Source organism: Aspergillus novofumigatus (genome assembly GCF_002847465.1).
Source record: "Aspergillus novofumigatus IBT 16806 chromosome Unknown P174scaffold_3, whole genome shotgun sequence".
NCBI lineage: Eukaryota > Fungi > Ascomycota > Eurotiomycetes > Eurotiales > Aspergillaceae > Aspergillus > Aspergillus novofumigatus.
The window spans coordinates 592,879-618,890 of NW_020194276.1; the positions used below are offsets into that span (position 1 = coordinate 592,879).

Consider the following 26,012-nt stretch of genomic DNA (forward strand, 5'->3'; position numbering starts at 1 on the left):
TAAAGGTCGCGTAAGCATCCAAAGGTATATTTTTTTAAAAGGTCTCCAGCATTCCTCACGATTTGAGCTGGCTCATGAATTACTGAATTCTCCCTTTTTCTTCGCTGACATTGTCCTCTTCATGATCACGTGGTCATGGTGACTGCATGGGTATACGAATTACACTCAAGCCCTATCTCAAGCTTGTGAAAGGGTGAAACATGCCGTTGGGTGACTCTCTCGAATGGAAGCGGTGACATGATCTAGACCTTCAGAGTTGGTATTACTTATGAGATTGAATCCACACGCTTATTTAACAGCTCATCACGTGAAAAATCGCAAAATGAATATGATAAAAATACAATTCCCATGATTTGCAGGCAATAGTGAGGATACGCATCCCATCCTCACTGACTAAGGTACTTGCCCTCCTCCGTAATCAGCAGACCCGCGATAGCCGCACTGGTAAAAGTAGCCAGGGCGCCGGTAATCATGGCACTAACTGCAACACGGGACACATCGCCCGCACGTTGGGGGGCGAGTTGATTGAGCACACCGATTTGGTTACCCAGGGAGCCGATGTTGGCGAAACCGCAGAGAGCATACGTTACGATGATCCGAGAGCGGACGGAGAGTTCCTGATACTCGGGCTTTGTTTGAAGGTCGCTATAGGCGACGAATTCATTCTGAAAAGATTGAGTTAGTGCCTCGTCCCCGTTGAAGGTGAGTGGAGAGTGAGAGGATATAATCTTACCATGACAAGCTTCACACCGATCAGTTTGCCCACTCTGAGCAGATCTCCGTCGCGGGAGACGCCGAGGAGGAAGGCAATGGGATAGCAGATGTACCCAAGAATCAGGTCGAGGGTCAAGGGGGGTCGTTGATGTTGAGGTAACGTCCCCACCAGGTCAACAAACCGTTGATCAAGGCAACGAAAGAGATGATACAGAGGAGCGTTGCCCCAATCGTACCCGCGATCTTGATGCCGAGCCAGGCACCGTTGGCGAAAGCGTGAAGCGCATTTTCAGCCTTGTGTTCCTCGTCCTCGGGCACGACGACACGGCCAGCCGTCAGAGTTTCTTCCTCCTCAGGCCAACGCAGCTTGGATGCGGCCAGAGAAGCAGGGATACTCATCACACACGAGGAAACCAGCGCTTGAGGGTTAACGCCCATTCCAATATAGGCGACCAGCACGGAGCCTGCAATGGTAGCGAAACCGGAGCACATCACCTGGTGGATTTCGGCCATGGTAAGGTGCGCTACGAAGGGTTTGATAAGCATGGCCGATTCACCTTGTCCGATGAAGGGGGAGGCAGCAGCCACGACGGCCTCGGCGCCAGAGACCCGCATACTCCAGAAGAAGAAGACGGCGAATTTACCAATAGCCCACTGCAGGACGCCGGAGTAGTACAGGAGCTGCACAAGAGATACGAAGAAGATGATAGCCGGGATGACGGTTATCAAGAACCACGTGTGCTTGCTTGCGAATTTAGGCTCCGTCAAGAAATCGACGCCGTCGCTGGCAAAGCCCAGCAGCTCTCTGGCCAGCGTCGAGATGAAGTTGAATATGTCGTAACCCGCCTTGGTACGAAGCACAAAGAGAGCAACAATGAACTGCACCAGCATTCCTACAATGACGGTGTGCCAGACGATCTTCTTGCGGTCTCTCGACGAAAGCCACAAGGCGAAGACGAATACGACAAGGCCGAAGAGACTGACAGCTCTGTTGGCTCTGGTGTTATCGGCGGTCTCTTCCGACGCAAATGAGCCGACGAGAATGACCGCAATCGTCAAGAGCGCCGCGCCGGGAATCCTCAATTTCTCGGGGATCAGGCGAACGAATGGCCGAGCGGTATGGTCCCAGACCCAATAGGTCGGTCTGGTCACGATGGACACGGGCACGTAGAGGGTAAGAAGCCGCAAGGTGATGCACAGATACAGCAGGAACGGGATGAGCCAGCCCAAGTCATGCCGATGGAGGATCAAACCAGCAATCCACCATCTAAGAGGGACGACAACGGATGAGTTTCGATTTTGATCAAACAGGACTGCCAGAAGATGCGGTGCAGTCGAAAGGGAAGACAACTCACCCGGTGAACAAAAGCCACACGACAGCGTACACGACATGCTTGGTGTACCTGCTATAGCGGCGATAGAAGGGCCGCGATGGATAGCTTTCACCTGCTTCCTCGAGATCTTTCGAACTCTGGCTATGAGCGTGCTTGTCCTCCACAGTCGGGTCGTGAACCAAGCCTTTGACATCTTTGGCATAGATCACATCATCATCTGGACCCTTCTCGGCCAGTCCCGAATGGTGGGGATGACCGTGGTGATGTTGATTTGCGGGATCCAGCGCAGGATCTGCATGTCGCGTTGTCTCGTGGGGAGATGCCTCGTTCACCTCCATAGCCTTGTCGTCCGCCATTTGTGGTCCCGTTCTTATTGCACAATCACTAATTCCAAGAATGCGACAACCTTTCAGGGTGTCCAAAACGTCTTCTCCGGAGAAAAGAGACGCGAAAGAATTTGGCGGCAACCAAGTCAATTTAACTTCGGATGGGGCTAGAGATAGCTGTCGGATAAGATGGAGAGGGAGAAACCGAGAAAGGAGATAAAACTCTCTTTTGAAGCCAACAGGAGACGAGCGTTGCGCCCAGATTCCAATTGATCGACTCGGATTTCTCTCTTATCAGACAAGCAGGTGCGGGGAGATTACACAAGTTGCATATTCCAGCGAAGTGTGAAATTAGCCGCTCCAGCAATTCGATTGATTCGTTGACCTGTCCGGGGTTTGGAAATGCCCTTGAGCAGGAAAGATAGAATGTCTTAGTGCTCGACACCGACAAGGATCATGGTAAAACAGGTGAGAAAACTGAAAAGAAAATTCTCTCAAGGGCTACAGTTGTTCGCCTTGGTGGCTAAGGAACCAAGTATAGCCGTGCATGAGGCCAAGGTCGAGGCGTCTGGTTACTTATCTTTTCGCCCCGGTAATATTTTTCACTTTTCAGCAGTGTAGCGAATGAAGACCCAGCGATGCCCTCGACGGTCGATAAGACTTTCCGGTGTTACAGCACTAAAAAGGACATGGGCCGAAGTCTGGAGGAAATTCTGCAAGGAGATTGGCGGCTGATCAGCGAGTGTAGCCGTGACCCGCGCTTTTTTTCTCCGCTCCGTCCTCACGCGGTTCATCGGTCGTGTGCCTCATGCCTTTTGACGGTATTCAGTACATGCTCTTGGTATTCATTTACCGTGCACTCGGGAGCCTGACTCGCTATTGACATTGGTTGCTACGGGCCGATAGACTGCAGAATCTAAGGATGCATTTACTGCGACACTTGCCACACAAGTTGGCAGTATATCTCATCCTGACGTCGCGTTAAACTACCGAGGATTGCTTTTTATTGTGCTTGTGGGAAATAACTGTTTACTGGTGAACCGTGGACATTGACTGGGCTTAAGGGCTAAAGCTTGTGGGGTCTTTCCAGCTAAAAAATTCTACCCGCCACCCTCAGACAACCTATGCATCAAGCTAACTAAAACTACTATGTATGTCGCGAAATGGCTTACAGTGCCCGGGGGGAAACAGCAGAGAACTGAAAAAGAAAAGCTAGAACAGTGCAGGAAAAGCCCCAGCGCGTCGAATCATAAGTTTCCATGACACTTCGATAGGCTCGTTTACTGGGATAGGTATTTTATGCCCGGCACTAACTAGGTCAAATATTGCCGCAGTTACTCCGTAGAGACTGCTGGTTCGATCCTCGGAAGTTCCTGATGATAAGCTTGCCCTTTCTTTGTTATCATCAACTCTGTGAAAACAGGCTGAGCCGAGTGTATCTGAATCATCCCTGTCAGCCATGAAATTTTAGCATTGTGCCACCTTGGCACGTGAACACCTGCGATATAAGATCGGAGATCTCCGATGCATAAGGCTTCTCATTGAGGTTGGAGCTGAGAACTGAGACTACTACTCTGCAGATGATTGCCCCTGATCCTTCGTACACTCTTAGTCGAGGAGCAGTATGTTAGACCTTACCGTCTTCGAATCCCTGTGATAAGGAATACTGATAGCAATCGAGAAAATACATTGGTACCAGCTGTTACTATTGTGCTGTCAAAGCCCTAGAATTCTTTGACACATAACGGGCGGTCCCGAGTTTGGATTATGATTAGATAAGTTCCAGACCCGCAAGTTGGCGAAGTCGAATCTCCCCAGGAAAATGGCCTCGCGCTGAGCGAGATCATGGGCAATTTCATTTTGCCACCCCGGATTCTGTAGCTATTACGTACCATCTCTGTAAGGTATCTGCCACGTGCTTCTCCAGCTTTCAAGGTTACCATGGAGTATCACTATCCAAGGTTTGTTTGAGATTGAATGCTGTGAATTGGCCTCGAAGCTAGCATGGAACTCCGACGGGGGATAGTGCTGGACTGATTGGCGTATCCTGGTAATCCCCGGGAAACTCAGGCTGATGTGCTCTACTCAAACAAGTCCTCCGTAGCGAGACAATCAACACATTGCACTCAACTTTCCTGGTGATGGACGAGACCGTTACATCGCATCTCATAGAACACGGATCACGTGGAAATATATACGAGATTATTAATCCATTGAACCGCTCACGCAGGTCTAAGTTAAGGTTGGAGTCTTGAGGATCCTCATCAAGATGACAAAAACGGCCGCAGGCCTTACATTGGCCGTGATGGCTGGGGTTCCAGAGTGGGGAATGCTATCGATCCCCCAAGCCTGCCCCTCACACACTTCAATCAGCATTGCTAATTTTCAGTTAATCATCATCTCTATTTACCTTAGTTCTTCTCAAATTTTATCATTCTAAAATAGTCCTGAACTCGGGTTCATTTCGAGCACCATAGTAAACGAACGTTCTCCTTGCCAGTGGCCCTCCCAGCATGGGTTCAAATGATACCGAGTGGGAGCTGGAGGAAGGCATCCCTCAAGTGAAGGAACCCTTCATCCAGCAGTATCTGAAGGGTCGTGATGCGCTGGTCCTAGAAGAACAGAAGCAACGACATGGTTAGATTTCCACCTATATGAGCTTCAATTCCAAAGAGTTAATATCGCCAGCATAGATGCCAATCTCCGCAAGGCCCTCTCCCCGCTGGCCGCCAAAGCATGCAAGATCGTGTCGAAGGTCCGCGCTCGTGAGCTCGAGACAGTATGGTCCAAGGGATTGACACAGGAGCAAGGTCACGAAGCCGATGAGATTCTCTACCCGGGGGTGATGTTCCATCTGGCAAGGGGTCGCATGGAAAGTACCGACTTGTGGAAAATCGTGCAGAAGATGCCGAAAGGGTCGCTCTTACATGCTCACATGGATGCCATGTTTGACATTGATTTTCTGATCGAACAGGCCTTTTCCACCCCAGGAATACATATGGCTGCTCCACAACCGCTCATTACCACGAAAGAGCTTGAGGAAGCACCGTTCTATCTCCGGTTTTCGTCTCAGCCATTGGAGGAATCAGAGGACAAACCTACGATGTGGACGTCTTCCTACGAGTCTTCAAGACTGATATCTCTGCAAAAGGTAGCCTCGTCATTTCCCAAGGGTGGAGAGGCCGGTTTCCGCGAGTGGCTAAAGAGCCGTTGTGTTCTCGGGCCCGAACATTCCTACCTTCACCATCACGGAGTCGACGCCATCTGGGACATCTTCCGACGCACGTTCCCAGTCATCAACTCCATCCTGAACTACGAGCCAATCTTCCGCGCATGCCTGCGCCGCATGTTCGAACAGCTCGCCGATGACGGAATCAGATACGTGGACTTTCGCATCGCCTTTGTCTTCGAGTACCGACGGGAAGGACGTGATACGCCCGAGGAAGGTTACTTCGAGTGGTGCCGCGTCTTCAAAGAAGAGCTCGAGCGATTCAAGAGCACCGAACAAGGCCGACGGTTCTACGGCGCCCGCATCATCTGGACCACACTCCGCAATTTCCCCAACAAAGACATCGCAGCCAACATGAAGCAATGCATCGAGACGAAACTCGCTTTCCCAGACGTGATCTGCGGGTTCGACGTAGTCGGACAGGAAGACCAGGGCCGGCCGCTGGTCGACCTCGTCCCGGTGCTCTTCTGGTTCCGCAAGCGCTGCGTCGAGGAAGGCGTGACCATCCCCTTCTTCTTCCATGCAGGCGAGTGCCTCGGTGACGGCGACGCGACAGACCACAACCTCTTCGACGCAATCTTACTCGGCACCCGGCGCATCGGGCACGGCTTCTCCCTCTACAAACACCCCCTCCTTATCGACCTCGTCAAGGAAAAGAAGATCCTCATTGAATGCTGCCCCATCTCAAACGAGATCCTCCGCCTCACAAGCTCCATCAAATCACACCCGCTCCCCGCCCTGCTAGCCCGCGGCGTCTCCGTCTCCCTCTGCAACGACGACCCGGCTATCCTCGGTCAGGGCAAGAACGGTCTAACGCACGACTTCTGGCAGGCGCTGCAGGGCCTCGAAAATATGGGACTCACGGGCCTCGCCATGATGGTGGAGAACTCCATCCGGTGGAGCTGTTATGAGGATCAGTCAAATGCAGAGTGGGCCTCTGACATCGAAGATGGGATTCTAGGCGATGGGCTGAAGGCCGCCCGTCTGCGGGAATGGTATGAAGATTTCCAGGCGTTTTGCGAGTGGATTGTTGCGGAGTTTAAGGATGTAGAGGTCGACGAATAAGATAAAAGTTTAGACTTTGTGTTTATATAATCGCTCTACCGGGGTGTCATGAATATGGGCTAAAATCTCAATACCTTCGTGACGGATGCAGCGGGTAGGACAACGAACATTGGCTCAGAGTATGAGCAAGCTTGTTATCAGGATGTTTCCGATCTGTTGTAGACACTGTCGTCCTGGATGTAGCATACCTCCGACCATTCAACTGTCCGAGCATTGTGTTGATGTTCAAGATCAGATATTTCAAGCATACGCTCAGGTATAAAACTCCAATTCGAAAGATAGAAAACTGATCCAAAAAGACACAAAAAAAAAAAAAAAATCAGTGTATGTATTTCCAGAGACTCACGTTCCTCTGTACTGTGGAACTGTGGACCACATTATCCAGAGAAGAAAAATGTCCAAAGCAACGCACGAACTCCAGACCCAATGTACTAATATGCAGTGCACCTGCGCCCGGAGCCAAGAAGGCCCTAGGAACAGACAAGACGCCAAAGAAACAATGCACCGACCCTCCGATCATGCAATGCAGAAACCAAGCCCTGGTCTCTCCAGAAATAGAGAAAACGCCGTGAACATAGCCTAGTCGTCCGTATGTTTCACTCAAGGTCTTCGATATCGCGGTGCCGTGCGAGGACATGGCGCTTGTATTCCTCCTTGTCTGTGTCCCAGAGCTCAGCTGCTTGGGCGTTTAAAGGGCTCGCGCTATCTACCCGTTAGCATCGATGCGGTTGTATAGCGAGTGATGAATGCAAGCTCACTTGTTGGGCTCCCCGAGCAAGCTCTGCAGGCTCAAGAGAACACTCTGCACGTTATATACGGCACTCCACTTGTCTTTGAGGATATCTAAGCAGATCCGGCCGGAGAAGTCGACATTGGGGTGGTAGATGGGTGTTTTGAAGAGAACCGTAGGGGGCGAGTAAGGATAGTTGCTAGGGAAGGAGAAGGAGAGCTTGAAGGTCAGTCCCTCGTATGGTGTCTCGTTGGGTCCGCTGATCGTGGCCGTCCAGTTGAGAAGGTTGCCATCTGCGTTGGGGAAGGCAGAGATGCCGGGTGAGGGGGACATCATCAGCTGCATCAGCTCCGTTTGGAGGCTAGAAGGCGTTAAACAGCCTGTTAGTACAAGATACAACAACTTAAGTTCACAATGAAAGCGTATTCAGCTTGCAGAATATGGTACCTACCGTTTTGTCACGCTTTGAGTGTCATTTCTCTGGCTAGCAGAGCTCAGTTTGCTGGCCTCGAGAGCTTCGGGCGTGGCGTTCTGAGTATCCTCCATCGCGTAGTCCATCTTGGCCGCTCAGATCACAGAAGTCTACAGACAGTTTTTGAGAGGCCGACTTCTTATTATTTCCCTTTTTCGATTATGAATTAGACGAGCGGTTCCCGGTTTGAGGAATGCTAGTAACAGTAGCAGGGTGAGGTTGCTGTCTGGAATGACGACGGATCCGAACACAGCACAACTGTTGGTTGCAAGAACGCCGGTTCGACCCACAACTAGAACCCTCAGATCGAAAGCAGCAGAGACAAGTTGAAAAAGGAAAAGGAGATATTCAAGATCCCCAAGAGAAGTTTTTAATTATGAGAGTTTAAAGATAAAAAGTTAGGTAGAGAAGAAAGTAAGATATGACCAGACTTGATTTTGTGTCGCGAACGGGGCGTTGTTTACTCCACCTTAGGAAGAGCATCAGCTTCCCCCGGCAACGATTGGAACCAGTGTTGAAGCCCCCGCCTGATCCCAATAAGGTAGACTAAGGCACTGAGCGAATTTGAAAGGTCAAGAAAGATCAGAGATAGGCCCAATAATGGACAGGAGGAGGAGCGAGATTGTAGTTGGATGCGCCTGACCTGTTCACTGGACCATCTGAGTGCCTTGTCTTGGATGTTCCACATCATTTATCAATTTAATTCGCACATTTACTCTGTACTGCCATCGACTTTAATACGTAGTAGTACCTTTAGTCCTTGGCTGTCAGATCACTTTGACAGGAGATGCAGATGACCGAGGTGAAAGAGCGATACGCCAGAGATCTACATGACGATTCAGTGGTCAACGGATTTACAAGAACTCAGTAGATATATTGTCTCAAGTCATGACTCTGAATGCTCACATCTTGCAGCGACTTGCCTTCAGAGCCAGCTGTTTTAAATAGAAGAGAGCTTCTTCCGGAAGGGATCAGCTACTGCCGGTCTACTGTATATCGGACATTAAATGTAATAGTTTCGGAGGTCCACCGTGTTAATCCAAGCCAGTGCATGGATTTTATTCTTTCCAACTATATTTCTGCTCCCTCTCATGCATACTGTCCTCTAAATAGCTGCATATTTCATTACTGCGGTACTATCGGATGTCTTATTGTTGCAATGGAATACGAGGTACCATCTTCAGCCTGCTCACCTCTGCGCCCGGTGGGCATATCAACACATTACCCGAATAGGATAAAGTGGCTCACGTTCCCGGCACAGCGCGTATTACTCCCATGGTCTTTCGACTCCTCGACCCTTGCTTGTCGTGTCCAAGACACCACAAAGAACAATGGTATTATACTGAATCTCGCCGGGAGAAGTTATCTTTGACATTTGTGAATCAATAGCGTTCGTTTTTCATGGTCCTAGCTGGGCTGCTTGTAAGTCTTGAACACAATGCACCACTCTCAGCTTGCCCCGCTGCCTAACGATCTGCCCTTTCGGATTGTCTCGAAAACGATCGGTCAGGGTGCCTATGCCTGGTAAGTTCTGATGCTTCTACATTTAGCTTGTTGGGTTTGTCAATTTCAACTAATGCGTCGCCCAGTATAAAGAAGGCCTGTCCCTCGAACGCCGATAACCCCATTTTTGCCGTCAAGTTCATCCATAAAGAGTATGCTGCTCGACATGGCAAGATCAGCCCTCGACAGTTGCAAATGGAAGCGACGGTACATAAACACATCGGCGATCATAACAATATAATCTCGTTCTTTCAGACCGGCGAGGATAACGTATGGCGATGGATCGCAATGGAACTGGCCGAGGGCGGAGACCTTTTCGACAAGATCGAGGCTGATGAGGGTGTGGGCGAGGATATCGCTCATGTGTACTTCTCGCAGCTTATCAGTGCTGTGGGATACATGCATTCAAAAGGAGTCAGTCACCGGGACATCAAGCCCGAAAACATGCTTTTAACTGCCGACGGAAATCTCAAGATCGCCGATTTTGGGTTAGCGACGTTGTTCGAGTACAAAGGTGTCACCAAGCTCTCGACAACTTTCTGCGGCAGTCCTCCGTACATTGCTCCAGAGGTCATATCGTGTAGCAACCGTGGTCAGGTCAAGGGCGCGGGTTATCGCCCAGATCTGGTGGATATCTGGTCGTGCGGGATTGTACTCTTCGTTTTACTGGCGGGCAACACGCCGTGGGACAGTCCGACAGAGAGCAGCTACGAGTTTCATGAATATGTTGCGACGAACGCACGAACGAGTGATGAACTCTGGCAGAAGCTGCCTACAGCAACTCTTTCCTTGCTACGCGGCATGCTGAACGTCGACCCCAGTAACAGATTCTCTCTTGAGGATGTGCGGCGGCATCCTTGGTTTACCCGACAGAATCGGTACCTTGCCCTAGATGGCAAGCTCAGAGACCCTATCAAGCTAGCGACGACCATGTTCGAATCACTGCACATCGATTTCAGCCAGGATCCGCTCTCTCAACCGCACAGGACTGGCAGCTTTGACCCGGAGCGGATGAGGTTGGACGACGGAGACTTGGATACGGAACCGAGAATTTCCTCCACTCAGCCAGAAATGCCGAGGGGAGATATGTTGGTAGACTGGGATACACCTCACATGGGGGATGTATTTTCGTCCACTCAACCTACGGGAAGGCCTTCCTCCAGCGATGACATGTTAATGGCGGGCTATCTAGAGGACGAGCCCTCCATGTCGCAATTTTCGCCTCATCCTTCCGTGCCGCTCAGTAGAACGCAAAAGGCTCAGCATTTCCGCGACATTGTACCTGCGCGCCCTATGACTCGCTTTTTCTCCACGTGGGAACTCAAGATTCTCGTTCCTCTTGTGTGCGAAGCTCTCCACCGCCTGGGGGTCCCTGTTCCCAGTGTGCCCGCGGTTTCTCCAGGAGACACATCTGCAATGATCCGAATAATCACCAGAGACGGCCGAATGTGCACATTGCAGGGAAAAGTGGTCATCGAGTGCGTTTCAGAGGGGCTCTTTGAGATTGAGTTTATGAAAGTGAAGGGTGACCCTCTAGAATGGCGACGATTTTTCAAGAAGGTCGCTGTCCTTTGTAAGGATGCCGTCTACATACCCGATAGCTGAGCTGGCTTTGAAGTAACACGACTTCCGGGGTTGCCAACCCGATGCTATATCCTTTCGATTCTCTCTTTCCCTCGCTCACTTCTTTCCTGTCTACTATGTTTCTATTCTTAATGTACGATTGACGCGAGTTACGATGGTTTGGCTTTGGGATATTGGAAGGAACACAGGCGGTCTTTTGGTATTCAGCATACTAGACCAATAGAAATCATCACTCATTCGACCTGGTCCTCAGCTGAACGCTACCTCTTCTAGATGAGAGCTTCGTGATGTTGAAGCTTGGCCTTTAGACCTTGTCAACACGTGACGTAAGTCTAGGCTTGTTGATCGCGGGGAAATTAACGGATCTGGAACCCCATCAGGAGGGGAACAGTTTGGGCTGTCTTACATCGTGAGCGGGTTTGATCTTCTATCTGCCCTCCATGCTGTGCCTTTCCAGATCCTACCCATGGAAAACCTCCCCGTAGAGATTCTTTCCAAGATTATCGATTGTGAGTAGTCGATGTCTACGCCTTAGCTGCGAAGATCTTACCCCGCATGACCTGTGACAATCTATAACTAACGCGTTTCCGCCTATTATGGACTAGATCTTACCCCGGTCGAGCAGGTCCAACTTCAATCTGTCTCGAAGCGGTTCTTTGCTCTCGCGCGTGATAACACGCGATGGAGACTTCACTGTTACGAGGAATCATGGGCTGCTTCAGAAGCTGCCCGCCAGAACCGGAGTACTTCCGAAAGCTTGAATGCGAGGTCCACAGCGCCCTTGGGCTCACTGGGCCAGGCGTCGCTGCTCTCCTTGATTCAACCACAGCATAGCCTTTGGCATGGGGGTTCATCGAATCAGACTGGCCAGAACGAAGCGCAGACTCCGTCATTCGCTGAGCGAGCGAGAGCAGCGACGGCGTGGGACCCCTCGTATGAGGGAGAGGATGTCGACTGGTACTCTGAATATATCGCACGACATGCACCCATGTCGTTCAGTTGGTTGCAGCAACCATTCACGAAGAAAATTCCGGGAGGGAGGAAGATTTACCGTGAGGTCAAGGGCATGGGGCTGCTCCGGGATTGGAGCTCGGCGAGACAGAACAAGGTGGTAGCTCCGCTTGACGACGGGAGCGTCTGCATCTGGGACCTGAATCATTCCCATTCCATCGATTCACAGGCTACAAAAGGAAGCGTCCTTGGAGTCAGTGCTCCGGGGATCTTGATGGCAGACCTGTCTAGAAGACGGGATCCTGCCTCACGGTCGGCGTTAGAGTTTATAAACCTGGGCCAGAGTGTTAGCGTTGACTCGATACGCCGGAGGGCTTACATGGCCGTCGGAAATGCGTTGAATGAAGTCGACCTTGAAACGCTTCAGGTGATTTCACAGCAGCGTTATCCTTGGTCTATCTTCGCCTTGTCTCAGGAAACTGATTACTCAGTTCCACTTACGGTGGCCACCACCTTGAGTATTCACATACACGATTCTCGATTGTCAGCGTCTGAGGAAGAGGCTGCCATCAATCTACGTTGTGAGGAGCCAGTCACTGCTATAGTACCGGATTCCCAAGTCTATGCACGTCCGGATTCCCCGCTTCTACAACTTCAACCTGATGGTCGGCCTCCCTACCGTATACGTAGTCCTGATCCGTCGCAAAAGGGCGCGGACTACGCGCCTCTCTTCCAGCCTGGCCCTTTATCGCTTCTACACCCTCCCGCACCGCATGTGAACACGATTCTTCTTGCAGGCCGCTTTCCGAGCATACTGCAATACGACAGGCGGTTCTTCCCTCGGCTACAGAACACGGTACATTCAGGCGGCCGTCTCTGCGGCCTTACTTCCATGCCTGCTCCCCATTTTCCTGTATCATCAGGCTCGACGTATCCACAGTCACATAAAGTGGTAGCCTGTGGCGAATACAAGGGAAGAGGCTCACTCGAGCTTTATGATCTAACACCCTCGTCCCTGAACAGCGAAGACAGTCCGTCGGAAGTATCTTCCAGTATGAATGTTGTATATCAAAACCGTCAAAGTGCCGCGAGATCGAAGGTCCTCTCTGTAGAGTCGCACGGGACTCGCATCGTCTACTCGGACGCTGAGGGCAATATCAAATGGGTCGAACGAGACGGCCGTGTCGATGTTCGCCGCTTCAATCTCAACTCCTATCTACAGCAGGCCCGAAGCCGAAACAACCGAAAATCGAGCCTCGAAGCTTCAGACGCGGTCGCCGAGGAGGACGACGAAGAAGAAGAAGAAGAAGAGGAAGAGGCCGCCTCCGGGCTCTGGCGAAGCGTTTTCCGCTCTCAGACTGACGGTGAAGTTGCTCGCAAGATCTTGCCTACTGGTGGGAACTTGACGGGGGATGAGCTCCTCGTCTGGACAGGAGAGCGAGTTGGCCGTGTTGTGCTCTCCACCTCTACCGGTGACAATCAGGGTGAAGAAGATGACGATGAAGAGATGTCTATTGACGGGGACCTCGACGACTCTGCTCGTGAAGAACTGCGAAATAGAAGACGAGAACATAAACGACAGGAACGTGAGTACGCCCGAAGGATGCGCAGAGCGCTGGAAAGGCAGGCGGACGAAGTCCGGCGTATGGGAGGATTCGGACTGTGATAGGAAATAGTTGCATTGATATTTTGATTTCTTTAGCATCTAGACAGCGCTCTCTTTCATAGACCAGGACAGATGTTTGTCGCTCTATCAGAGTTTTGGATAGGATATTTACGTTCGCATCAACATCATCATGACCAGAATAACATTCCTTGCTATCCACTATGGGGCCCCGTGTAGATGGCATATTACCATCAAGCGGAGCCTTAAAAAGCAGTCGTGTTGAATCTTCCAAAATGTCGTCCAAGGAACGACGGAGGCACATCACAATGCTACCTACGGTCCCCCAGCAATGGAGAGCAAGCCTATTCGCGTCCTACGAGAGGCATCATGTCTTTTTAAAGCACTTGATCACTTCATGGGTCTATAGACGCTGACAAATCATCCATTCGGGCCGTGCTCATGTGTGTCGGCCGCTGTCGGCAGCCTCGGCCGGTGAATTCATCTGCCGCGGTGGCCAGTGGGCCTGGAAAGAAAGTGGAGGATGAGGTATTCATTAGACTTTCTGACAAAACATTAGTGATTGCTGATGATTTGACGGGGAGACCTTGACGCTTCTATCATGTGCAATTTTGCTGACTTGCTCGTATAACCTCCCCTTACATTTTCATTCTTCAACTCCGGTCGTTACACTCCGGGATCAATTGAGGATATCCTTGAGGCTTTGATAGTCGTCTACAGTGTTCATCTGCATGTATCATCATTAAGCCGTCCACGCCGCCTCCGAACTTCCCCGCGTGCCGATATTTGAGTCACTGATACAACCACGCTGGTTTCTCAACTGAAGGTCAATTGAGCAGGTAGCTCGTTCGATAAATCACCGGAGTGAAGCGATACTTGAAGGATCACCTGGTGCTTCCCAGACGGTTGTCTTTTGAAGCCCGAGCCCTTCTACGGCCGATTCGGAGATTCGATCTCATCAAAGTTGCCCCGCGTGAACTTGCCGAGGGGCAACAATTATTCATACATTTTTTCCCTATCATCGCCCTCGATCTTCAGTTGCATAACTCCATAATGCCTTCGCCTTCAGAGCCCAGCCAGCATTTCGATTCTATCGAAGACTCGATCAAGGCTTTTAGTGAGTCAGCCTCTCAGGTTGTTGCGCCACCTGCGCGAGCTCCGAGGATTAGGACCGAACATGCTAATGATAAATGCTCAACACAGAAAACGGAGAATTCATAATAGTCCTTGACTCGCAAGATCGTGAGAATGAAGGTGACCTTATCATTGCCGCGGAGTCAGTCACAGATGCACAGATGGCGTTCCTAGTCCGCTTTACGAGGTTGGTACACCCTCGCCTGCACTCAACCCTGAACGCTCAGAGCGCTTCTTGAATACCAGCTAACTTTTTCGGCTTCTGGAACTACAGTGGTCTTATCTGCGCACCTATTACCCCTGAAATCGCCCGCCGCCTTTCCCTACCCCAGATGGTCGTCGAGAACGCCGACCCCAAGGGAACCGCATACACCATCTCCATCGATTCCAGCGACCCCTCCGTCACGACGGGGATCTCCGCGCAAGACCGCGCCCTGACATGCCGCGCCCTTGCCTCCCCAACTGCCAAATTCGAGGACTTCCGACGGCCGGGCCACATTATCCCGCTTGAGGCGAAGAGCGGCGGCGTGCGCGAGAGAAAGGGACACACTGAGGCGGCGGTCGAATTTTGCCGTCTAGCGGGTAAGTCGCCTGTCGGTGTGATTGCTGAGTTGGTGGAGGATGGTGAGCTCGTTGAGGGGGTCCCGGAGATCCGGGGTAATAATGGTATGATGAGACGCGATGGGTGCTTGAAGTTCGGCAAGAAATGGGGTATTAAGGTGTGCACGATTGAGGATTTGGTGGAGTACCTTGAGAGGACGGAGGGGCCTGTTCCGAATGGGAAGCATTGATCGCTTGATTGGATTGCGTGTTTTACTATCTGGTTGCATTCTTTTCTGTTTTGGGAATTCTTTCCACTCCCATGTACATGTGAACGGCTCTTGTCTTGCGCACTGTTTGGCCAGGAAAGAAAAGGTGTACCAATAAATACTAGACCACTTGGACATATTCTTGCTCATGAAGTCCATGTAGAACAAGGCAAAGTATCATGAAACTGCTGTGTATATTTGATGACGACAGATCAGTGGTAAGTAACTCCGTATAGTCGGCAACTACTCGTGGCAGGTTCCCATGGGATCAAACAAAAACAGTAAAAGTTGAAATATGACAAGAAGCAAATTTGATTGGTATGGGTATCTATCTTGATATCTTTTACTAGTAAAACGCCAGTCCAAAGCATAACACAACTGAGATCGTCCGCAATGTATAGCATGAAATGATTTTGAGGAAAGCCCCGCACAACGCCGATGGATGCAGGTGGACTGTCATTCGTGAGACATGAACGGAAATAGAGAGCGGAAAGAATATGGTCAAGAATGGTCGGCTCAATAGAGAAGCCAGAGACAAGATGCTCAGTGGGAAGCCATGTTTACCGTTTGAGGTGGGAATAATCTCTCAGAACGCCCATCATATGGGTGTTGGTCGTCTTTCCACTGCGACGAGGTTTCTTGACCTTTTTCTGCTCCACCTTTGGGCGTACCTTGACAACCTTGTTCTTGTTTGTTGGAGTGATACCGGCTTTCTCCAGCTCTTCCTTGACGGCCTGCTGGTCTGGAATTTTGATCTTCGCCCAAATCTGGCGGAATTCATCATCAAAGTGCTGCACCAGCGAGGGATCGTTGGCCCAGACCATCTTCGCATGATCGTCCTTCTTGTTTCTAGTGACCAACAATTTTCCTTCTTTCTCCAGCCTGTTGATTGTTTCTTCAACGTTGGGCCAGCCTTCCCGGAGCTCACGGACGCTCATGCCGGCAGCGGTAGTCCGAGACTGTAGCTTCTGCAGGAGTTGCTCCGCGGTGCGGATGTTGTGAGGAGGCCGAAAAGCGAATGTACCCTCCCCGTTCGCGCCACTAGGATCATACAAGACTTTTTCGTGCTGCGTGAGAATTCTCCGTAGTGCCTGAAGGTAGCCTTCGTCGCTTGAGCGGTGCTGGAGAGAGAGGTATGAGACTATATCGGAATACCTGAGCGGGACGCCCTTAGATTTCAAGTGCTCAACTGCAAAGAGCACCTGTGTCATGATGTCCTTGCCCGTGCCGGTATTGGCAGGCTGCGAGTACACGATATCTGCATTCTGCCTCTTCCGCTGTGCGTCGCTACCTGGTGTTGGTGTTGAGGTGGAGGATGGTACCTGAGAAGTGCTTGTCGAGCCGTTGTGGACAAACCGTCTCTGTTGGGGCATACGGTTCGCATAGTCGGTAACGCTGGCGTTGAAACTCTTGAGCTGCTGCTGGAGCGACATGGCTGCGATAGCTGGTAATGACGTGAGAGATGCTCGAGTTTGATAGAATGAGGCGACGTCCGGCTCCAAGAGCCAGAAAGAGCTTATTTTAATCTGTTCCCGAGCATATAATTAGATCAGTACCTTCCCTGATTGGATCTAAAAGTCGTCACCCGGTAAGGACGCAGAGGACAGATGCAGTGTGTTGGGGAAGGGTAAGAAGTGATTGCGACTGTTAGTCTTCGAAAGCCATAATTGGTATTTTGAAGCCTCAGGCAAAATTATCACGTGATTGGAGAGACGCGCTAACCGCGTTTGGAGCTGCATTGCAACGCAAACGCATCTCATTTGTGCTTCAAGACCGACATTCATCACTCGACAGAGGACTCACCTTCACTTTTCCTCTGTCGGTCGCTTCCCACATTTTTGAATCTACACCGTCATGTTATAATAGACCTATTTGAGCGTTGTGTGCACTTATCTTGGAGTAGTACATGTTACGCGCGCAACGACATCATCAGATTGAGCTAGCGACCTCTGCGCATCTTCCTGATTGACCGATTGCTGCGCAAATTTCATAGTCATCAGCTTTGAAAAGGAAGCGGCTCGATACAACAGCCTTTCTTTAGCCACTATGGCTACGGCTACCGTCGAATTGCCTTACCTCGCGAGCCATTACACTATCGCGGAGTCAACACTTACCACCCTTACCCAAGCTCCCACGGTCGAGCTAGTCAACCAGTTGCTGGAGGCAATTACCAAAAAGGCTCATGAATATGACGAGCTCAAGTCCGACAAGCTTCGTTTGGAAGTGGAGCTTGAGAACGCGGTTCGCAGCAGCGACTCAAAGATCAAGGTGCTGAAAAGCTCGGTGGAAAAAGGCCATGCGGAAGTTGAGGAGGCTAGAAAGAAACTGCACGAATCAGGTTGGCTCTGACGCGTCCTTTTCTGACCTACACCTTCTGACATTTGTCTAGAAAATGCTCGTTCGGCCCTAGAATCCGAAATCGCGACGCTGAAGTCCTCGACTACTTCCAATGAATCCGAAGTCAACACTCTGAAATCCCGTATTTCCTCGCTCGAAGCATCGAATAGGGATACCCTAGGACTTCTTGAGTCAAAGAGTGCTGCTTACGACAAGCTTGCGGAAGAACTTTCCACCCAGCACAAGAAAACAATTGAATTGAGACGCGAGCTGGCTACTGCCGAACAAAATCTTCAGGCCGCGAACTCGGCATCCTCCAGCGCTCGCTTCCGTGAACAGAGCTTGCAGCAGGAGCTGGACTTGACGAAGAAGAACAACGAATGGTTCGAGACGGAGCTGAAGACGAAGTCTGCAGAGTACCTCAAATTCCGCAAGGAAAAGACCGCCCGAATTGCCGAACTTCAACGTGAAAACGAGGAAGCCAACTCGACCATCGACTCACTAAGGCGCAGTGAAAATGCCCTCAAGAGCCGTTTGGATGAGGTCCAGCAACGATACGAGGAGTCGCTTTCGAGCATCCAGCAACTCAAGGAGGAGGTTATCCAAGCGGCTGAGTCTTTCAGAATCGAACTTGATAGCGCTAATCGTCTGGCTGAATTGCAAGGCAATGCCGCGCAGACTGCCAAGCAGCGTGTACAGGAGTGTCAGCTCGCTCTAGAAAAAGCAAGAGACGATGCGGCCGAAGAGATCTCTCGACTCCGCGTTGAGATCGAAACCGAGCACGCTGATAAGGAGGCTGCCGAACGCCGTGTTGCTGAACTAGAGTTGACTGTTACTCAATTGCAGTCGGAAGGTGCCACTGCCGGAAGATCCATGAGCCCGGCTCGTGGCTTGAATGGTACAGGACCCAGTACGCCTGTCCGTCCTGGAACTCCCAGTGGCGCATTCTCTCCCAGGACCTCGCGCTCCAAAGGAGGACTTACTCTCACTCAAATGTATACCGAGTATGATAAGATGCGAACGATGCTTGCCGCAGAACAAAAGACCAGCCAGGAACTCAAAGCGACCCTCGATGAGATGGTTCAGGAGCTCGAAGCCAGCAAACCCGAGATTGACGAATTGCGGGCTGACCACGCACGACTTGAAAACGCCGTTGTCGAAATGTCTGATATTCTCGAGACAGCAGGAAAGGAAAGAGACGATGCAACCAAGGAGGCACGGAAGTGGCAGGGCCAGGTGGAGGGATTGGCTCGCGAAGGGGATATTTTACGTCAACAACTTCGTGACTTAAGCGCTCAGATTAAGGTTCTGGTTATGGAAGTTGCTGTCTTGAAAGAAGGCGAAACCACATACGACAGGGATGAACTCGAGAAGATCGCCCGCAAGGAAATCGACGACTCGTCGGCGGAACTCAACCCAACCGGCCGATTTATCAGCCGTCATCTAACGACGTTTAAGGATCTGCATGAGCTTCAGGAGCAGAACGTCACACTTCGGCGAATGCTGAGGGAGCTCGGTGATAAGATGGAGGGAGCAGAAGCTCGTGAGAAGGATGCAGTTCGCCAACAGGAGCAGGAGGAGCTGAAGGAGCTGAGAATTCGTGTGCAAACGTACCGTGATGAAATCGCTAATCTCGTTGCTCAGACCAAGAGCTACGTGAAGGAGCGGGATACCTTCCGCAGCATGCTGACAAGACGTCGTCAAACGGTTGGGGATGCTTCTGCATTCTCCCAGTCGCTTCCTCTTGGCGCGGTCCCACCGAACGTTGACGACCAAGGGAGGGATGTACCCGACTATGCGGAGATATTGCGCAAGGTGCAAGCCCACTTTGACAGCTTCCGGGAGGAGTCCGCCACCGACCATGCCGCTTTGAAACAGCAAGTCAATGAATTATCACGGAAAAATAGTGGATTGCTGAGCGAGATCAGTCGCTCAAGCAGCCAGCTTGGCGCTGCCACTCAGCGAGCTGAGCTGTTGCAGAGCAATTTCAACATGTTGAAGAATGAAAATGCAGAGCTGCAGAAACGCTATGCTGCTCTCCTGGAGAACGCCAACCGACAAGACTTGAGAACCCAACAGGCTGCCGAAGACTTGGTTGAGACGAAGGGTCTCGTCGAAAGCCTTCAACGTGAGAATGCAAACCTGAAGGCCGAGAAGGACCTTTGGAAGAGTATAGAGAAGAGGTTGATCGAGGACAACGAGGTTTTACGGAATGAACGCAGCAGGCTCGATTCTCTCAATGCCAATCTGCAGACCATCCTCAACGAGCGTGAGCACGCTGATGCTGAGAATCGCCGTCGTTTACAACTCAGCGTCGAATCCTTGGAGTCCGAGTTACAGTCTACGAAACGTAAGCTTAATTCCGAGGTTGAAGAATCAAAGAAGGCTGCTCTGCGCAGGGAATATGAGCATGAGCAGAGCCAGAAGCGGATAGATGATCTTGTGGCAAGTTTGAGCTCGGTTCGGGAGGAATTGGTTGCCACCAAGACGACTCGGGATCATTTGCAGACTAGAGTGGATGAGTTGACGGTTGAGCTACGGAGTGCTGAAGAACGTCTACAAGTCGTACAATCCAGGCCAAGCATCTCAACTGCCCCGGCCGAGGCAACTGCGGCGGCAGAAGAAGGCGTTCTGGATACTGGTTTGACCCGCGAACAGGAATTGGGCATCCAGGTTTCCGAACTGAAGCGTGACTTAGAATTGGTTAAGGGCGAACTAGAGCACGCTAAGGAGCAGGTCGAAGTTTACAAAACCATTAGCCAGGAGACCGAGGAGCGCTTGCAGTCAGTCACCGAGACGCAAGAACAATATAGGGAAGAGACCGAACGTGTTGTGGAGGAGAAGGAGAAGAAGATTCAGGATCTTGAAGCACGGATAGAGGAGATTTCATCGGAACTTTCTACGACAAACAACGAGCTTTCTAAACTTCGGGATGAACAAGGTGAAGCTGGACGCCGCTTGGAGGAACAGAAGGCTGCCTTGGAGGCCGAAATTACAAGACTGAAGGAAGAAAACGAACGTCAAATTGCGGCGGCTCAGTTCCACCAGGACGATCTCAAGGCTCAGGCAGAAATTGCCCAGCGCGCGCAGCAAAATTACGAAAGTGAATTGCTTAAGCATGCCGAGGCGGCGAAGAACCTACAAGTCGTTCGTGCAGAGGCCAATCAATTGAAGCTGGAGCTGGTCGAATCTCGAACTCAGGCCGATACCTACAAGAAGGACCTCGCTCAGAAAGAAGAAAGCTGGAGTGAGCTCAAAGAACGATACGAAAGTGAGCTTGCAGAATTACAGAAACGTCGTGAAGAAGTTCTGCATCAAAACAACTTGCTGCATACTCAGCTTGAAGGTATCTCAAGTCAGATCGCCGCGCTGCAGAAGGATCGCGCCAACATTCCGGAAAGCGATCAGGACGAAGGAACAACAGCACCAAATCTGGAGGGTCTTCAGGAGGTCATCAAATTCTTGCGACGGGAGAAGGAGATTGTTGATGTGCAATACCACCTCTCCACACAGGAGGCCAAGCGTCTCCGCCAGCAGCTCGATTACACGCAGTCTCAGCTGGATGAGGCTCGTCTCAAGCTGGAGCAGCAACGCCGTGCAGCCGCGGATAGTGAGCACACTGCTTTGAGCCATAATAAACTCATGGAAACATTGAACGAACTCAATCTTTTCCGTGAGAGCAGCGTTACGCTGCGCAACCAAGTCAAGCAGGCTGAAACTGCTCTCGCAGAGAAATCTACGCGTGTTGATGAACTTTTGCAGCAGATTGAGCCTTTGGAGACTCGTATCAGGGAGCTGGAAAACGTCGTGGAGACGAAGGATGGAGAAATGAAGCTTCTACAGGCTGACCGGGACCGCTGGCAACAACGTACACAGAACATCCTGCAGAAATACGACCGCGTTGACCCGGCCGAGATGGAAGGACTAAAGGAGAAGCTCGCCTCATTGGAGAAGGAACGAGACGAGGCTATTTCAGCTCGCGACACGTTACAAGCACAAGCTGCGACTTTCCCAGAGCAGCTCAAGCATGCTGAGGATAGGACGCAAGAACTGCGCACAAAGCTTACAGAACAGTTCAAAGCCAGATCTAAGGAACTCACTGGCCGCATCAACGCTAAGCAACTCGAACTGAATGCCGTGATGCAGGAGAAGGAGGTCATCCAGGAGGAGCTGAACACAACCAAGAACGAACTGAGTGAGCTCAAGACCAAGATGGCTGAAAGTCCATCCGCACCAGCTGCACCTGCACCTGCTGCACCCACTGCACCCACTGTTGAGCAGACGCCTGGCGTCAACTCGACGCCTGCGTCTCAGTTCCCAACACAAACTTCTATGCCAAGTGATGACGAGAGGGTGAAGGCGCTAGAGGAGAAGGTACAGCGTCTCGAGGCGGCTCTTACTGAGAAGGATGCTGCCTTGGCTGCCAAGGATGCTGAGTACGAGACCAAGGCCAATGAAAGAGTAGAGAAGCTCAAGGAGATGTACAATAAGAAGATGGCGGAAGTGAGAGCGGCTCATCGGCAAGAAGTTGAAAGATTGTCGGCCAATCAGCAGGTTGCACCGCAAGAGCCTGGAACGCCTATCTCAAAACCCGAACAGACTCCCGCAACCCCTTCACAGCAGGAGGGTGACCTACCAGAGCTCACCGATGTCCAGGCGAGAGCATTGGTTGCGAAGAACGAAACTATCCAAACGATTGTCCGCAACAATATTCGGGCAAAGGTCGCGAAAGAAACAGAAAAGCTTAAGCAAGAATGTGCAGAGTTGGAGAAGAAGCTTAATGAAGAGAAGGAAGCCCTCAAAAAGGCATATGAGGAGAGTACGGATGAAAAAGTCAAATCTGCTGTTGAGTTATCTGACAAGAAGACCCTTGTCCGTATCAGCATGCTTGATACTCGGTTGAGAACTGCACAGGCCAAACTTGATGTCATTGCGAAGGCGGCTGCGGAAACTCCTCAAAAGCCCGTCGCTGAGGTATGGGAAGTGGCCAAAACCACGAAGGCTCCGCCTGTTCAGGCACAAGGAGCTAAGCCAGCAGCCGCTGCACCATCTGCACCGGCCGCACCGACTGCTGCTCCCGCTCCAGCGCAAGCCGCTACAGTGCCACCACCTGCAGTCGCGGCACCTACTGCAACAGCCGAAAACCAAGACCAACAAGCTGCTGCTCACGCTCCCGCTCCCACTCCTGCTCAGCAAAAGACCGCTGCTCCCACCGGCTCAGTGCCCTCTGAAGCTCAGCCTCAAGCCGATGCACAAGTACAGCAGCCGCAACAAGAAGCCAGTCCTGCGCAAAAGCCGGCACCAAATCAACCCGCAAACGCAGTCGCCCAATCTCAGAATAAGCAGCAACCCTCATCGCTACCTAATAAGCCTCCTGCTGGGGGTGTTCTGAAGGCGCTCCAGTCAGGGCTCCCAGTCGCTAGAGGTGGTCGAGGTGGCGCTCGTGGCGGCTCTCATCAACAGAATCCATTCGGCCCACAGCCTACTGATCAACAGCAACCGCAGGCTCAAGCCCAGCAAAGTCAGCGTGGCACTGGTCTCCATCGTGGCCGTGGCGGTCGTGGAGGAGCTGGCCGAGGTGGTCATCAGAATGTCCCGGCCGGCAATGCGCCTCAAGGGCAAAATCCGTCCAGTCCTGGAGGAGGGCGCGGCGGACTCAATGTTCAAGCTCGCCAGTTCGTTCCTCAAGGGAGCAAGCGGGCAAGAGAGGACGGCGGTGAGACTGGAAACGAGGCCGGGGCCAGTGGAGGGAAGAGAATGAGAGGAGGTGGCCATACCAGGGGCTCTTGAGCCATCTATCGACATAGACTCGGGTGTTTCTTGTTTCCTTTTCACGTGCATGTACCTTTACTCGCGGATCTCATTTTGTGGTTTACAGCATTTATGAATATTCCAATGCCTATATTCTGGGTCAGCAAGGCATGAGGCAGTCGAAAATAAGCCATTTCCTTTGTCTATGATGCCTAATTTTGGGTCTGTACGGTAATCAAAGAATATTTCCATCACACAATTCTTTAGCCCCTCATTAACTATTGTCTGTAGAGTGGATGTGCAACTTATGTGTATGATCTGGGGTATATAACAAACATAAAGACAGGATCATATCATCATAACGCACCCTTGGCGCTCATAGCATGGTATGTGCAGTAGTTTCGCTCAAGTCCAATGTACTGTTTTGTTCAGAATGAGCCGCTCTATATGTCTTTCTCCTTCGAGCAATTGACAGTCAACGCCATGCCCAAGCCAAAGGACCAGCAGCATCATTTCCTCCTGCCCCCAGCAGATGCAGATGACCCAATGAGCCTGGCCACTACCTCTCTCTCCTTTTGTAATATAATCAACCGCGCATCTTCAACCACCTTGGCGTCCAGCGCCGACACGTCCTGCCCAACTGCAACAGACGAGCTCATCTTCCCCGTAGCCCGTTTCCGCCGCTGAGAGGACCCAGCCCCCGAGCCCCAAACCACAGTCCAGTCTCTTATGACCGTATTTGCCGCAATCTCACAGCCCGAACAGACTTTTGAATGTGCACCAAGAGACACCCGCCGGTTGATGATGGCTAGCGACTCGACCGTAACGAAGGAGTGGATGTGAGCGCCTGGGAAGACGGTCACGAGCGGGCCGATCGTCACTCCGTTCGATATCCGTGTTGTAACCACTTCTTTCGGCGTGGGAGGGAGAGAAGGTGGCGTGCTCGGCGGGATGCCGATTGTGCTCTTTTCGCTGATTATGCAGCCTTCGCCGATGATGACGGGTCCGTCGTAGGAGTAGATGCGTGCGCGCGGATGGATGACTGTCCCTGCGCCGACGGATATTGGGTGTATGCCTTGGAATGTTACGGATTCGGCGACTGTAGCTGTGTTGTGGGCGGCGACGGGGGCTCGGGGTGTTGGGGATGGAGATGTTGATGATGATGGGGAGGCGCGTTGGTGTGGGTTTGGGGTTTGAGGTGCGTGTCGGATCTTGGTTGACTAGTTCTTGGGTCCATTTGTTCATGAGGACTGTCTGGTCCAGGGAGTGCCGTGTGAATTTCGTAGAGAGGGTTCCTTGCTGTGGTTATTGATGTGATGGTAGTTGATATCGGGAAGGTTTTGCGGAGTTTGGGAGATCTCCGTGTCTTCTCCGCCCTATTGCTGTTGTGCCATGGGTCTCCTTCTAGCTATCACAGGTAGAATTATTTGGTGATGATCTAAGGTTCTACTTATATAAAGGCGACTCGACACGAGCGGATCCAAAAATAAATGGTTGACCTAGTATGCGATCTTGTCCCCTCTGGGTATCTTGAAGCTAAATTCTAGCGGTGTCATGCAATGCATCCAAACCCAACGCCATCCCCAGCATAAAAGCCATATATATACAGAATGTTTCATACCGTCTTATTTACCTAAGCGTCTTCGTGACCCTGCTTCTGTGCCCCTGGCTTGATTCCGTTTCTCTTTCTCCAAGCCCAGACACCGCGATCCACCTCCTCCTTGGTCATACCATCTCTAACCAAGCAGAAGGTGACCCCTAATTCCGTTTCGACGTTCCTGTTGCGTGCCTCATCGTCAAAGAACAGCATATCCTCGTAAGTGATCCCGCTGGCTTGCTGGATTTTCGCAAAGTGTTGTGTTTTAGTGGCGGGGAAGATTTGGACATAGTCAAAGTAGTCCAGGGCACGAACAGACTTCGTTTTCGCCGCAGGATTGTCCGAGAATGTCGGGATAATATGAAGCGCCTTGAGCATATCGCGAGCTAAGTCAGGAGCATGCGTGCGAGAAGCTATCGCAAGGGGAATCGAGCGAGTCTTGCAGGAGTAGACAATTGAAGAGACGGCTGGGTAGAATGCGAATGATTCGTTCCATCTGTGGCGGGGTTTCCGAGTTAGTACGAAAATATGGAGATGGACGTCAATGCTGTTTCAGGTACATACTTGTCAACGCAGCGCGAATTGTTATCGCGAGGCTTGATGGGTGCGCTGACGTGCGTATCAACCCAGAACGGCCACAATGTATAGTCTAGGTCGAAGACGATTAATTTCGGTAAAGGAAGACCATCATTGAAGGTCGCGGGCGCCGTAGATGCGTCTTCTAGCGGTTGGGTGTTTGTTCTCCTGTTTTTCATCATATTGGTCGAATGCGATGCACAGAATGCAGACAGGGGAGAATTTGTTGAATTCGCCTTTTCTATTGCTTCTGGTCCGAGTAACTCAATTGCTGTC

General features: G+C 51.3%; 10 protein-coding genes across 10 annotated transcripts; 5 read left to right on the top strand and 5 right to left on the bottom strand.

Moving 5' to 3' along the window:
* Nucleotides 1-386: 386 nt before the first annotated feature.
* Nucleotides 387-2,404, bottom strand: P174DRAFT_458599 (NupC/NupG family nucleoside CNT transporter; the record flags this gene model as incomplete). The annotated part of the gene is made up of 4 exons (XM_024829688.1): nt 387-665; nt 734-777; nt 876-1,981; nt 2,070-2,404. 4 exons carry the CDS (start codon nt 2,402-2,404, stop codon nt 387-389), a joined length of 1,764 nt encoding a protein of 587 aa, XP_024683596.1.
* A 2,405-nt stretch (nt 2,405-4,809) lies between these two features.
* P174DRAFT_439672 (putative CECR1 family adenosine deaminase) lies at nt 4,810-6,788 on the top strand. Its single transcript, XM_024826865.1, has 2 exons — nt 4,810-5,011; nt 5,068-6,788. The coding sequence occupies exons 1-2, from the start codon at nt 4,888-4,890 to the stop codon at nt 6,666-6,668; spliced, it is 1,725 nt and encodes a 574-aa protein (XP_024683597.1). The 5' UTR covers nt 4,810-4,887; the 3' UTR covers nt 6,669-6,788.
* Nucleotides 6,789-7,264: 476 nt separating this feature from the next.
* Nucleotides 7,265-7,956, bottom strand: P174DRAFT_366423 (putative ubiquitin conjugating enzyme (UbcK); the record flags this gene model as incomplete). The annotated part of the gene is made up of 3 exons (XM_024822111.1): nt 7,265-7,370; nt 7,427-7,759; nt 7,850-7,956. The coding sequence occupies 3 exons, from the start codon at nt 7,954-7,956 to the stop codon at nt 7,265-7,267; spliced, it is 546 nt and encodes a 181-aa protein (XP_024683598.1).
* Nucleotides 7,957-9,176: 1,220 nt separating this feature from the next.
* Nucleotides 9,177-11,190, top strand: P174DRAFT_403425 (putative serine/threonine protein kinase). The gene is made up of 2 exons (XM_024823988.1): nt 9,177-9,394; nt 9,460-11,190. The coding sequence occupies exons 1-2, from the start codon at nt 9,309-9,311 to the stop codon at nt 10,976-10,978; spliced, it is 1,605 nt and encodes a 534-aa protein (XP_024683599.1). The 5' UTR covers nt 9,177-9,308; the 3' UTR covers nt 10,979-11,190.
* A 233-nt stretch (nt 11,191-11,423) lies between these two features.
* P174DRAFT_449522 (uncharacterized protein) lies at nt 11,424-13,854 on the top strand (the record flags this gene model as incomplete). Its single annotated transcript, XM_024828852.1, has 2 exons — nt 11,424-11,466; nt 11,563-13,854. 2 exons carry the CDS (start codon nt 11,424-11,426, stop codon nt 13,572-13,574), a joined length of 2,055 nt encoding a protein of 684 aa, XP_024683600.1. The 3' UTR covers nt 13,575-13,854.
* Nucleotides 13,855-14,574: 720 nt separating this feature from the next.
* P174DRAFT_439674 (uncharacterized protein) lies at nt 14,575-14,824 on the top strand. Its single transcript, XM_024826866.1, has one exon. It carries the CDS (start codon nt 14,586-14,588, stop codon nt 14,751-14,753), a length of 168 nt encoding a protein of 55 aa, XP_024683601.1. The 5' UTR covers nt 14,575-14,585; the 3' UTR covers nt 14,754-14,824.
* On the top strand, nt 14,752-15,570 carry P174DRAFT_439675 (3,4-dihydroxy-2-butanone-4-phosphate synthase RIB3). The gene is made up of 2 exons (XM_024826867.1): nt 14,752-14,853; nt 14,941-15,570. Exons 1-2 carry the CDS (start codon nt 14,828-14,830, stop codon nt 15,455-15,457), a joined length of 543 nt encoding a protein of 180 aa, XP_024683602.1. The 5' UTR covers nt 14,752-14,827; the 3' UTR covers nt 15,458-15,570.
* Nucleotides 15,571-15,774: 204 nt separating this feature from the next.
* On the bottom strand, nt 15,775-17,116 carry P174DRAFT_439676 (transcription factor TFIIE subunit TFA2). Its single transcript, XM_024826868.1, has one exon. It carries the CDS (start codon nt 16,906-16,908, stop codon nt 16,036-16,038), a length of 873 nt encoding a protein of 290 aa, XP_024683603.1. The 5' UTR covers nt 16,909-17,116; the 3' UTR covers nt 15,775-16,035.
* A 6,713-nt stretch (nt 17,117-23,829) lies between these two features.
* On the bottom strand, nt 23,830-24,808 carry P174DRAFT_449526 (transferase hexapeptide domain protein; the record flags this gene model as incomplete). The annotated part of the gene is made up of 2 exons (XM_024828853.1): nt 23,830-24,611; nt 24,664-24,808. The coding sequence occupies 2 exons, from the start codon at nt 24,806-24,808 to the stop codon at nt 24,073-24,075; spliced, it is 684 nt and encodes a 227-aa protein (XP_024683604.1). The 3' UTR covers nt 23,830-24,072.
* Nucleotides 24,809-25,055: 247 nt separating this feature from the next.
* P174DRAFT_449527 (Mg-dependent acid phosphatase) lies at nt 25,056-25,996 on the bottom strand. Its single transcript, XM_024828854.1, has 2 exons — nt 25,725-25,996; nt 25,056-25,656 (listed from the first exon to the last, which is right to left on the bottom strand). The coding sequence occupies exons 1-2, from the start codon at nt 25,916-25,918 to the stop codon at nt 25,197-25,199; spliced, it is 654 nt and encodes a 217-aa protein (XP_024683605.1). The 5' UTR covers nt 25,919-25,996; the 3' UTR covers nt 25,056-25,196.
* Between the last annotated feature and the right edge of the window lie 16 nt (nt 25,997-26,012).

Coding starts and splice junctions, on each gene's coding strand:
- P174DRAFT_439672 (XM_024826865.1), top strand. CDS start 4,888: ATGGGTTCAAATGATACCGAGTGGGAGCTGGAGGAAGGCATCCCTCAA. Junction 5,012..5,067: donor AGAACAGAAGCAACGACATG/GTTAGATTTCCA, acceptor TCGCCAGCATAG/ATGCCAATCTCCGCAAGGCC.
- P174DRAFT_403425 (XM_024823988.1), top strand. CDS start 9,309: ATGCACCACTCTCAGCTTGCCCCGCTGCCTAACGATCTGCCCTTTCGG. Junction 9,395..9,459: donor GGTCAGGGTGCCTATGCCTG/GTAAGTTCTGAT, acceptor TGCGTCGCCCAG/TATAAAGAAGGCCTGTCCCT.
- P174DRAFT_439674 (XM_024826866.1), top strand. CDS start 14,586: ATGCCTTCGCCTTCAGAGCCCAGCCAGCATTTCGATTCTATCGAAGAC.
- P174DRAFT_439675 (XM_024826867.1), top strand. CDS start 14,828: ATGGCGTTCCTAGTCCGCTTTACGAG. Junction 14,854..14,940: donor TTCCTAGTCCGCTTTACGAG/GTTGGTACACCC, acceptor CTGGAACTACAG/TGGTCTTATCTGCGCACCTA.
- P174DRAFT_439676 (XM_024826868.1), bottom strand. CDS start 16,908: ATGTCGCTCCAGCAGCAGCTCAAGAGTTTCAACGCCAGCGTTACCGAC.
- P174DRAFT_449527 (XM_024828854.1), bottom strand. CDS start 25,918: ATGATGAAAAACAGGAGAACAAACACCCAACCGCTAGAAGACGCATCT. Junction 25,657..25,724: donor AATTCGCGCTGCGTTGACAA/GTATGTACCTGA, acceptor ACCCCGCCACAG/ATGGAACGAATCATTCGCAT.